Source organism: Alexandromys fortis, unplaced genomic scaffold (assembly GCF_014885135.2).
Source record: "Alexandromys fortis isolate MF-2015 unplaced genomic scaffold, M_Fortis_MF-2015_v1.1 scaffold_127, whole genome shotgun sequence".
Lineage (NCBI taxonomy): Eukaryota > Metazoa > Chordata > Mammalia > Rodentia > Cricetidae > Alexandromys > Alexandromys fortis.
In genome coordinates, this window is record NW_026068006.1 from 1,322,411 (window position 1) to 1,335,059 (window position 12,649).

A 12,649-nucleotide genomic window follows, 5' to 3' on the forward strand; every position below is an offset into this window, starting at 1 on the left:
CTGGCCCTTGGGATCACCTGAGTGTGGCTGGTCGTAGTTTTTGTTGACTTTTGTGGGCTTTTGGCCTTTCATCCTTGACTCTGATTGTGTGTGCCAGGAGGTGAGTGGAGAAAGTAAGAGCAGAGCTAAGATGCATTTGATTGCTTGATAGCAGCCCTGGCTCTGAGCCTGGCTGGAGTAAAGGTTAAAATTGTTGGCCTACCTCATAGCTTCGAGTTCAGTTTGCGTCCTTGTGATCAGTTGTCTGTTGTCATGGATTTTTGTGCCCAACAAGTGAAGATATTTTTCCACAATCAATGGTACTCGTATCTTTTGGGCTGGTGTGGGTGAAAGACTGTCTCCCCTGAATCTTTTATCTACGTCTTATGTCATGTTTTTAAATGTAGAGAGTAGTCTCCTCTCCTCTCTCTGTCTCTCTCTCTCTCTGTCTTTCAGGTCCTTATCTCTCAGGGCTCTTTCCCTTTTGAATGCATGTGTATTTTTAGGAGGTAAAGGTGTATAGTATGCTGTTTCCCTTGTCAGGCTGAGGGACTTTGAGTGTGCTCCCTTGTAAAGTGTGTCAGGCCCCCACTGTTTGGACACCTCCCACAAATCACTTGATTATTTTATGCATAAACTAAGACTTCAGTGCTTGGCCATTTACCTATGGGATGCTATTTCTTAGACTATGGAGTTCATGATTGTGTTATTAGGGTCTTCTTTTTCTGACTAAGTTCTTTTTTTGATCTATTAGGGATTTCCTGGTGATTTCAGTCATTTTGTAATTTATTGCTCATCTTATACAGGTATTGGTGATATTAGGATGAAAACATTTATACAAGAGGAAATAAAAGGCAAGGGAGCAGGTAATTGACCGATTTATCAGCCTTAGCAGACAATGTTTCTGATAACGACATGGTAGCCATGGTAAATTGATTTCTGATTGCTTGAGGGGACAGATTATATATGCTTTTTGTACCATCAAGGTGTGTGAGAGGGTAAAGAAGTGAGCCATCTATCCGTGAACTAACCGGAACAACTGGGTTGCTGGACTGGTCTTTCATGAGTGCGCTCACACAGGGTTGTAAACCATCCCTCAAGCAGGTGTTGGCTGTGGTGCATGCAAGCCTGGCTTTCCTTTCTGTTGGTGGGTGGCGTTTACTGGGGAACTAGACCTCACAGGGGAGTGTCTTTCTCTACTCCCTCACTTGAATGATGTTTGGAGGCAGGCAGAAAGAAAATGCTGATAGTCTTCATACCATGGACTTTCTGGCAGTTCTGGGCAAAAACGGCCACCTTAGCAGAGACGGCATCACTAAGCATGAGGGTTAGTTTCAGTTGTCAGCTGGACACAATCTAAGATCACTTGGGAAAGGAGTCTCAGAGGAAATGTCTAGATTTGGTTGGTCTGTGGCCATGCCCCGAAGCATTTTCTTACTTGGGTTAATTAAGGTGGAGGCCCCCCACTGTTGATGGGTAGCCCCCTTGCATGAGCTGGACCCTGGACTGAAGGAAAGAGAATGAGATGAGAAGTGGAAGGTGCGCATTATGGGTGCTGTGGGCCCTTGGCTGTGGGTGTTCTGTGACAGCTGTTCCTGCCATCGTGACCTCCTCACAGTGACAGACTGTGAGTCAAATAAACGTTTTTTTTTTCCATGAGTTGCTTTTCTCGGGTTTTTTTTTTTTTATAACAATAGAAAGCAAAACTGAGGGTCTGAGGCTACAGATTAGACTTCAACTGTGAAAAAGTCCATAGCAATCATTTAAAAAAAAGATTTATTTATTTTTATGCGTATGAGTCTTGTTTGTATGTGTGTATGTATGTATGTACATCATATATGCGCCTGGTGCTTGCGCATTGTCTCTGGAGGTGAAGTTACAGATGGTTGCAAGCTGCCATGTAGATGCTGGGAACTGAGCTCGGATCCTCTGGAAGAACAGCAAGTGGTCTTCCCTGCTGAGCCATCCCTCTGGAACCCAAAGGAACACCTTGAGTACGCCAATTTCCTGGGCTGCCTTAACGGTTTCATAAACTCTGGCTCAACTTTAAACTTTTGAAAATATATATTTATTTGTGTATGTTTATTGGCATGTGTATTTGTGAGCACACATACATGTGTGTGTATGTATATTCATGAGCATACGTATGTCATCGTGTGTGCAGAGGTCAGGACTTGTGTGTGTGTGTTTGTATATCCATGAGCATATGTATGTCACCATATGTGTGTAAGGTCAGGACAACTTTTAGTACTTCATTCTCTCCTTCCACCCTGTGGGTCTGGGGGATCAAACTCAGATTACCAGGCTTGGCTGAAAGCTCCTTTACCTGCTGAGCCATCTTACCAGCCCAGACTAGTGTTTTCAACAACAAAAGGAGATTGGTTGCCTTCCAGTTCTGGAAGTTGGACAGCCAAGGTCAGGGAGTCAGGAGGGCTGTGTGCCTTCTGAAGGCCATTGCAGAACTGCCGTGGGAGCCTCTTCTGGCTTCTGGAAGCTCTGACTTGTGTGAGCATCTGTACAGCCTTTCGTGGTGTCTCCCTGAGCACACACCTCCCTCAGCGTCCATACTTCCTATTTATAGGGACCTCAGTCATTGTGGATCTGAGTGACGCCCTAACGACTTCACCTTAACTTGGCCATGTGAAAAGCCCTTTTCACCGAAGGTCACATTCATGTGCACTGGGCTTGCTTAGTTCCTTCATATCTTTTGAACACAGTTTAGCCTGTGACATCAGGTATTTATTCCTAGTTTGCACACGCTTTAATTTTTTTAAAACTGCAATGAACTTATTTATTTAGTTTGTTACTAGTTTTTCGAGACAGGGTTTCTCTGCATAGCCCTGGCTGTCCTGGAACTCGCTGTGTAGACCAGGCTGGCCTCAAACTCAGAAATCCGCCTGTCCCTGCTCCTCTCCCCCAGTTCTGGTATTAAAGGCGTGAGCCCCGTAACAATGAATTTACTTATTGTGTATATGTTGTATGTGGTGGTGGATACGTGTTCTTTGGCATGTTTGTAGAAGTCAGAGGACAGCTTTTGAGAGTCCATTCTTTTCTTCCACCATGTGGGTCCCAAGGATCAAAACTCAAGGCAGCGAGCGGGCTTGGGGGTTCACCCTAGTCCTGCACACGGTTTCGGTGCGTCTAGTGATTGCCACCTGCTTAGCAAAATAAAATGACTACGAATTCAGAGGAGAGGGCCTCAGCTTTGGGTGCAGTGCAGATCCTAAGTGGTCAAAGGGGCTATTAAAGAAATCTTGGGTTGGGACTAGGGCAATGGCTCAAGGCAACAAACTTGCTGCACAGACTGAGGACCTCAGACTCACATAAGAGCCGTGGTGGAGCATGCTGGTAGCCCTAGTGCTTGGGGGGGGGGTGGAGACAGGAGGATCTCTAGAATGCTAAAGCATTGAGCCCCAGATTTAGTAAGAGACACCCTGCCTCAAAAGGGAGCTGGACGGTGAGCGAGGAAGATGCTCCTTGCAATGCCCTGGCTTCCACACCTGCATCCGTAGGTGTGTGAGCAGACACGCACGTATATCCACCTCCAACCTCCACAAGTCCACAGGTTCTTGAAGATGATTAATTAATATGGGTGCAAGATCCTGGCAATCTAAGTAGCGTCTGGGTGCACCTATCTTAGAAACACCATGATGATCTCAACCTGTCAAGGTTTATGTTTGTCGCGTACACATTCTAAAACCCTACCGAAATGAACTGTAAAAAAGTATTGTGTCTTTGATGATCTTCAGTCTTTTGGTAAATTCTGGTAATTTTTTTGGATCTTTTGGTAATTTTTCATTACCCGAAAAATTTACTTTTGTCACAATGCTCCTGGGTTTTTTGTTTGTCAACTTGGCTATGTCATCCAATAAGAGTGAATGTGTGAGCCGCTGCGTTTTTGGAACCTTGGCTGCCCACGAAATTTGCTAACATCAAATGTTTACCGTGGTAGCAGGCATATCTTCAGGGCTGTATTGACTCATCCAGTAGATCTTTACTGGGAGCCTGCGGTGTGCCAGGGCTGGTTCCAGAATTTACTCACTCACGAGTCGTGCAGAGGTACTGTGATACTGTATGTGACTCGAGTTTGGAGGGGTTGCCGGATCCTGTCTTGCTTTTGTTTATCAGCTATGGGACCTTGGGCACGCCATTGGTTGTCTCTGGGTCATCCCGTTAGGACCAAAAACTGTAAAACAAAATTTGAATCCACGAGATGCTCTGCAGTTCTCCTGGCCTGGGCTAGAAGCTGCTCTGCTTTAGCTGTGGCCTTTGAAGGCAGCGCTCACAGGCCCGGCAGGTTCTGCGTTCTGGCTGAGAGCGGCAGGGGCAATGAGTCCACCTTCCCGGAACCCATGGACTCTGGTGAGTGTTTTCTTATGTTCTTTGTTGCCATGGTTTGTTTTTGAGACAGTGTTTCATGCAGCAGACTGGCCTGGATCTCCAGATGTCCAGGTGTCTTGTCTCCACCTCCCAGATGCTGGTATCACAAGTGTGTGCGTGTGCGTGTGTGTGTATACACACACATACATGCACACACCACCATGCCCTGCATTTCCTGTGTTCTTGTTTCTCAAGCAGGTGGGTGTCCACAGACACATATGGCATCTTTTTATTTTTATTTTTATTTTTTGGTTTTTCAAGACTGGGTTTCTCTGTGTAGCTTTGGAGTCTGTCCTGATATAAATCTGTAGCTTTATAGTTCAAGGCTGGCCTTGAACTCACAGAGATCTGCCTTCTGAGTGCTGGGATAAAAGGCGTGCGCCACCACCACTAGGTGCGTGCATCTGCAGCATCTTGAGAAAGTTTTCTTTGGTCGTTTATAGGAGACACCCAGTGTTATTAAGTAAAGAGACAGAGCTCTGTCTAAGAGGCAGAATCCATAGAACTGCTAACAGAAGACATAAAGACGTTTGGAGCTTCAAGGGGGGGACTTCTGAGTCACCCCACCCCTGGGGTAGGGGCGTGGCTGCTGCCTTCTCTTCACTGAGAAGGAAGCTTAGGTGGAAAGTTTGGGAAATACAGTCTTTCTTTTGTTCCATGTTTGAGAGTCTACTTTTGAAAATGGTTTTGAGTTCTGTTATTAATAGGTGCCATCTCTCTGCTCTTAAGGCCGTTCTTCCTCTGCGTCCGTGCCTTAGAGAAGGGATAATTAAGGGTCTACGTTGTGTTAGACACGATTCCAAGAGGCACAGCTACAAATGGACCGAAGATCTGCTTTCCCCATTGCTGTTTGACGGGTTACCCGGAGAACATGAGGGCATTAGGCACATGGGATTTGGGAGAGAAAGCGGGTCAGCGGTCCCTTGGCAGAGCTTACATCTCTCGTCTGAGGGAGGGGTTGGGTCTCTCAGCTGTGCAGCCACATGGGGTTCCACGGTCTGGGAATGCACCCTGAGCAGCTCAAGAAGCCCGTGGAGACTCTGAGGGTGAGAATGCTGGGAGATAACATATTCGTGAAAACTTTAGTCTGCCTGCTGGTTGACGCTCGCAACTAGAACAAAGCTGCTCCGTGGCCCCGGCAAGGAGTGGGCAGGCGTGCACTTGGGTGTCTTGGCAGAGGTGGGGAAAGACTGCCAAAGACGGCGGTGCGGGTGCAAGGCAGAACCAACAACCTATGAATGAAGAGATGTGTGGTGTGAGCCCTGAAAGGTGGCAGGAAGGTTTGATGAGGCTCTCAGCCATTGTGTGGGAGAGAGAGAGAGAGGTGGACCATCTGTGTTGAGATGGGCATTTGGATGGAGGCGCTGTCTGGTTCCTTAACTATGGAAAGATGTACCCAGGCCCTTTATCGGAGAGTGTTGAACCTGGCTTACCCACTGGTTTGGAATTCATTTCAAAGGCAAGGCGCGATGCGTTCATTGTGCTAACCTCTTTCCACCAAGGGAATTTACATCATACTTTGCAGGCAGTGCTGTGTGTACTTAGCAGTCTTGTCCAGGAACCCCTCTGCAGTCTCAGGTGCGGGTGCTTCTTCCAGGCTGGCTCTCAGCAGGACTGGTGTCAGGAATACGGTTGTCTTTCCACCTTGGCAGTTTTTTAAGTTTCCCTCTTGGCCTGGCTGACAGCTGTCGGATGGTCTAGGCACCTGTGATTCCTGAACCTTTGTTCTTGAAACCGGTGGGGGCTTTATCACAGAGAACTCCAAGCCCGGAAAACCTCCAAGGGCCCCTCCCTTTCAGGCCGCTTGGTGTGGGGAGCATCCTGAGGCTCTCGGGCCCCAGAGGGATAGTTCAGACTTTGGCAGACAAAGCCAGGCCCAACTGCAGATGTGTTTTGTGCTCATTTTATAAAACTGGTGGGTGGGGAGCAGCTCTGAACGCCGCAGAAGAAACTTATTAACCGGCCCGGAGTGGCTGGGTGGCCTTTGTCTTCCTGGCACCTCTTCCCTGGCCTTTCTCCGGTGACCCACATTGAGCCCACCAGATCCCGCCCTCTGGCTTCAGTGATAGGCTTAGGGAGGGGAAATGATCGCCAGCAGGCCAATCAGAGGGGGAAAGACCTTTTACTAGTGGATCCTTCGGAGAGTGAAAATCCAAACGCCTGCAGCCAGGTTTACAGCCTCTTGGGAAAAGTGGTCGGAGAAGCTTGTGTGAGCGCTAAGGAGAACGCCTCCTGATGGTGCGGCAAAAAACCTCCCAGATCCCAGTTCTATTTTGGCCCTCGCCTTGCGCGGTACAATCCTCCATGCTCTTGCTGGAGAGTCCTGCTACCTGGCTGTGGTTCCCCGCCCCCAGAGCAGCCGGAGTTTGCTCACTAAGAGCACCGGGCAGTGGTGAGGTTTCTTAACAAACAGAGGTGACACCTTTGGTGAATCAGTAGGTAGTGTGGTACTATGGTCTTCAAATGGGAAGAATGCAGAATCTAGACATTTTCTTCCCTTCAGTTTAATACAACTACCCGCGGGTTAGCCTTATTCACAAAAAGAGGTGTTTCTAGTTTGGTTGTTTGCAGAGGTAAAAGCCTGTGTGTGGATGGTTTTCCAACATCTAGTACAAATTTCCGAAGCTAAGAGATTGTTGAGACTAGTTGCTCCTCTTACCACGCCACAGTTTGAGGGCTCCCACCACAGTGTTGGGGGCAGCCTTGTGATTTGAATCCTTGTGCGATCTTTGCTCTGCTGGGGCCTATGAACTAAGGCTCGGCTTTGGGGCATGTGAATTCTGAGAATGTCCCCTGATATCTTTGTTGGGTTAAATCACTATTATAAAGGTTTGGTGGTTTGTAGAGTACCCCGATTCTTAGCCTGTATGAAGCCCCGGTTATATCCTCAGCACCGCAAACTGGTATGACAACCATCTGTGATCTTAGCACCCAAACTGGAGGCAGGAGGAGGTCATTCTCGGGCTACACAGCAAGCTCTCTACTTTCACTTCTGTGTAACATCCTGACCAGAACCATCACTGCAGGGAAGCCACAGCGCACGAGCTCGAGGCGCCTGTCCGTCACACTCGCAGTCAAGATCGTGCTTCCTTGCTTTCAGCATGACTCACACACAGTTCTAGACCACCCTGCCTAAGGAATGGTGCTGCCCACTCCGGGCTGCTTCTCCCATATCAATTAACTTGATTAAAACAACTCCTTATAGGCATGCCCACAGATCAACCCCATGTAGACAAACTCTTATTGAGACCCTCTTCACAGGTGATTTTAGGTTGTGTCTAGTTGACCAGTAAATCTAATCACAGCGAATTTGAGATCAGCCTGGATACCTGACAGCCTGTCTCAAACAAATGCCAAATAACCACCCACCCACCCCCGAACAATCAGCATTCAGCACTGGTTTTGCCAATAGCTTTTGTAGTACAGCTCCTTCAGTTTTACACATCACTTTTGTATGTTTCATGTAAAAACTGGCGGTTTTATTTGTAGCAAGTATTACAGGTACGGTTGTAAAGCTGATGGAGATGTGGAACCTTGAAGGGCAGGTCTAGATATTTACTTCAGATGTATTGTAGGGAGGGAGGGACTTCGATGATCTTAACAGGGAAATGAGCTGGTTGGTAGGTAGCAGGTGAACATACCTGTGGGAGGGTAAAATACATTCACCCTTGACCTAAACCAACTTTTAATAGTCCTAAGAGGCTGGTGGACCCGTGTGTGTGGACCACTGGTAGGATGGTATGTAGATAGACTGATAAGCTAGGCTCACAGGTCTGGAAATTAATAGGCATTTTGTATATATTGCTGGTCCATTTGCTCCCCATCTCTCTAAATGAGGATGTCCCGAGTTGAATGTCAGCCCAATTAAATGCATCTAATAAAAACTTTGCGACTTGGAGAAGGTGAGGTGCAGAGACATTCTCTTCTCAGTGCACGGGAGAGTCTGGATATCAGCTTACCAGGTAGCTGCTTGAGACCTAAATTATAGATAAATGTGTTGGGTGGTAGAAGCTTGTTTTGTGTTACTCAAAGAAGAAATATTCTCAGTGTAGGAACAGAAATGTATTTGGCATATTTTCACTTGGTAATTGCATTATTTTTGTTCTTAATTCTTTGACTTTCTGATTTCTCACAGCACTCAGTGTGAAAATGGATAGGAGCCCACAGACAAAATAATAGATTCTTTAACACACACATGCACACACACATTCATGTGCACCCACACACCGTTGTGTAAAACCAACAAGAAACCGTGGAAATCTGACAGTCTAGACAGAGATTGTTGGAGGGATAACAATGGAAACAACTGCTTTTTTTCCTTAGAGGTTAAAAATAATGTGTTTACTGGAGTTATTTGCATTGGCCATTTCGAAGCTTCCCCAGGATGCCTTGGTTAAGAAAGCTGTGAAAGCCGCAGGAAGCCTTGCCAGGACCTTGTGCAGCTCTGCGATTTCCTAGGCTGATTTCCTGCTGGTTGATGGACAAGAAGATGGAGGTGTCTTGCTGCCTGGGCCTTCTCGGATTCCGAGAAGTGAAAGTCAGGAATTACATGTCCTGCTCTTTGCGGCATCCAGCAGGTCCCTCTTCTAAACTGCACAGCGGCACAGTGTGACATGCCTGCCCGTGGGAGTCTTTCCTCATGAGGCACAGGGGCAGGAACTCCGTGCAGCTGGCCCAGCACAGCCTCCATGAACCCTGCTTCACAGTTCGCAATGTGAAAATAGAGGCGAGGCTGCAGACAAAATAATAAATACTAATGAAGAATTTACCTTTGTGGGAAAACCCCTGTAGTCTTATGAACAGAGAGGGCATTTTGGTTTTCCTCAACCTCTTTACATCCTTACTTATCTAACCTTAGTTTTATAAAGGCCTCCTGTACTTTTGATTTCGACCTCAAGGATGTCAGAATAATTGCAGCTGTGTTTCTTCTCAACTGTCTGTGCTTTCTCTTTTGAGGGAATGTGTTCAAATTCTCTGGTTGTTTGAATAGCTCAGACTTCAGAAATGTCACCATCAAGGAAGTTATTATGTGACAATTGCTAAGAGTTCTCTGGGGGAACAAAACCTACTGAATGATTGTATATCACAAAGGCAACTTGTTAGGTTCGTTTACATGATACTTCTGTGTAGTTCAGCCATGACGGTCTTCACACCAAAGAAGCTGAGAGTCCAGTAGCTGATCAATGCATGAAGCTCGACACCTCTGCGGTCCCAGTCTGGCCCTGAAGTACTGGAGGATGCTGGGAGCATGGAGCATCCTGGGTCTTTGGTCCATACTAAAGCAGCTAAGGTGCATCAGCTGTCAAGGACAGCAGCAGCAGTAGCAGCAATGAGGTGGATTCAGTCAGCAGCAAGAGCGAAGGCAGGCAGGCAAAATCAGCTTCTCTTTTTCCTCAGACCTCGTTGTGTCCCCCCATCAGTCAGTTCTTTCAGGAACTACCCCATAGAACCCCCTCAGAGGTGTCTCTCCTAGTTAATTCCAGATCCAATCAAGTTACCTACAAAGATTAACCATCACAGCGATTAATACTAATATGATCTACGTACCCCAGTTTTTTGATAGTTCAGAGGAACATGGATCTCCATCACTGCATCTGCTAAGGATGGAAGGTGGGAGGCTTGAGAAACACACAGGCGTTTAGGGGGCATACACTATTCTGTGGAGTTCTTCTTTCACGTGTAACCATTGTTTAGGGGTCACGTTTTGGCAAAACTGGGAGGATGGCCTTACATGGAGGTATATTAGCTGTTTGTCTCATTTGAGGATCTTTGATGTCATGTTCACGCTTGGTAGGGTTACCCTGATTGGATAGCTCCCTTAGCCTCTAGCCCATTCACCTGCTGCAGGAGGGGTATATGTGCCCCCGAGGGTACAGACAGGTGGAAAATGGAGCCATGCTGTGTCCCTTTGCTAGATGGACTAAAGTTCTGCGGCAATCAGGTCAGCTTTTCCTGCTAGCACAATAAAAGGGAGTGGAGAGAGCCCTTAGTAGTCAAGGGTCCTCCCCTCAGGAGGCCACCTCCCCACAGGGAGTGACTGTGTCTTTATGTAGGATGTCCCGTTGCTGATTTGTGACTCAAGCAATGAAAAGGTGGCAGTGGCTGCCAGGGAGGGCAATAAGCCCCTGAGAACTTCCTGCAGAGCCACCTGGAGGCCCCTGGCCAGGCTCTGTGGTTAGCAGAGAAGCCGTGGGCCAGGTGTCCAGACATTTGGGTCCTTGATTCTTATGTCAACAGTAGGAACCGTATGGTGTTGAGTTAATTGGTTGCCACGAGTGTATTTCATCACCTCAGTAAAATGACAAGATTGGACACCTGTCTGTAACTTTTTAGGTTCTTAAAACTCGCATTTCATGGATTTTAGTTAACTCTTAATGCGTTGGCTCAGGACCAGTCTTGACTATCTATTATTCCACCAGTATGAAAGTAGAACCCAAAAGCACTTGGGTCATGTATTTTTCTGTTCACTCATACAGTATGTATAAAGACCGAAGGAGAGCCAGCCAGTTCTTACTGTAGTGATTCTAATGACCTTTGACCTTCCGCACTGTTTATAGTAGAGGTCCATGTGGTTTGTTGTTGTTTTGAAGGATGAGATATTTAATCTGAAACTAAGGCAGTAGTTTGCAATAAGTTATCCTTGTTGCTGGGGTTGATGGTGACCACTTGAGGTTTGGTAAAAAAAAAAAAGCGCCCCCACTCTAGAAGCCATCGGGGAAATGAGGATTTCAGGATGGACAGAAAATGTAGGAATCAACCGAGAAAAGGGAAATGATGGCAAATGGCAGGGAGCCAGACTGGCTTTACCTGAGGAGATACAGTTTTAGCAGCTTTCTTTTAAAAAAAATTCCATTTGATGTTTCACGTTTTCTTGATAAGTTAATAAAGGACCTGGGTAAGGAGTTGCAGAACGTTCACCTAGGGAGAGAACTCGTCGTTTGTGGCAGCTCCTCTCTGAAGGGCAAGGGAAGATCAGTGGGTTCGCCTGTAGCTCCTTGTGTAGTTACCATTCTGAAAGCAAACAGCGTGCTCTGGGGTCGTAGCTAAGCGCCAGGAGGAATTTGGCGCAGTCTCCAAACACTGGTGGAAGTCTGCTGGGGACCAGACTCCCTGCTAGACTCCAAGTGGGGTATGTAGGTGAGGGGACACAGTCCTGCCCCGAAGGAGCACCCCTCTAAAGGGAAGCTGGTGATAGTCTCAGCAAAGCTCTAAAATGCCCTGGAATCTGGCCACCAGCTGTCACCTGAAGGGACCACTGCCACCTCACCCCGAGCTTCAGTCCCTGAGGTTGTCTGTCTTGCTCTTACAACCGCAGCTGTTTCCCGTGATGCAGCAGGAGCGACCATCCCTGGCATCACAAGCCACAAGGCCTGTGCCCGTGTCCTCCTGCAGCTTCCAGGCCACAGCTTGTCACTGATGTGCATGTGACATCCTAACTCACTCAAATCGTCCTCATCCTTGCAAGCAGACCCTGCCCCTCAGACCTCTATTCTCTGCTGCACACCCCAGCACTCGGTGCATCTTACATGCCGGCCCCTTAGAAACTAGCTTCTTTGGACGCTGCAGAATCACAGTGGTTCTTTCTCTGCATGCCTGGACTGCTCTCCTAGCTTCCCCAACTCTTTTATGTCTTTGCTCAAAAGTCACCATCTCAGTGAGGGACTCTGCCACCTTTTCTAACGTTGTAACGTGCCTCCTATCTATGGCTCGTGATCCTCTTTGTGACAGTCTACGTTTTTCCCACTGCACTAACCGCCCTCCTGCCCACAGCACCGTCTACTAAGAGTAGTCTAGTATCAGTCTTCCTCTGCTGACAAGAAAGCTCTGGTAAGGCAGGACTGTTATTTTGTTAAATGTTGTCCGGTTTAGAATAGTCTAGAATAATGTCTGGCACACACTAAGTACAGTGTAATTATTTATTGAATGGATGAGTAAGAAGGAGAGACTAATTCTGTAAGGAAAGAACCTTTGGAGCTCGGCGTGAAGGATGATGGGTGGACTTTGACCACCAACTTTTCTGGGAAAAGGGCCTTCCGGATGAATGTCACAGAGGTGAGATGTGGAGTTCCACCTGCCTGGTGTGGGGGCAGGGCCACAGTAATGGATAGAAAATAGCTCCTAAGAACTCTTAGAGGCATAAAGAAACAGCTTCCTAGTCACTGCCCTGAAGTTCATGATCGAAGTGGGAACGCTGCCACGCCAGTGGCATGCACACCCTGGATGCACACCTCACTCGGGAAGGCACTAATGCAAGCAGTGTTTGCGAGTGAGATCTGATTTAATGGAGCAC

The 12,649-nt window shown here is 47.3% G+C and overlaps 1 protein-coding gene across 8 annotated transcripts in view; it reads left to right on the forward strand.

Moving 5' to 3' along the window:
• Positions 1-12,649, forward strand: part of Znf827 (zinc finger protein 827) — a 183,397-nt gene that overhangs the window by 20,590 nt on the left and 150,158 nt on the right. For 7 of the 8 annotated variants that reach the window (XM_050161496.1, XM_050161497.1, XM_050161500.1 and 4 more), the window contains exon 1: positions 4,095-4,341. The exons of the other annotated variant lie outside the window; for it this stretch is intronic. In XM_050161496.1, the coding sequence (XP_050017453.1) occupies positions 4,110-4,341 (232 nt within the window). In that variant the 5' untranslated portion in view covers positions 4,095-4,109. Of the gene's footprint in view, positions 1-4,094; positions 4,342-12,649 lie in introns of those variants that run through there. 8 annotated transcript variants of the gene reach the window in all.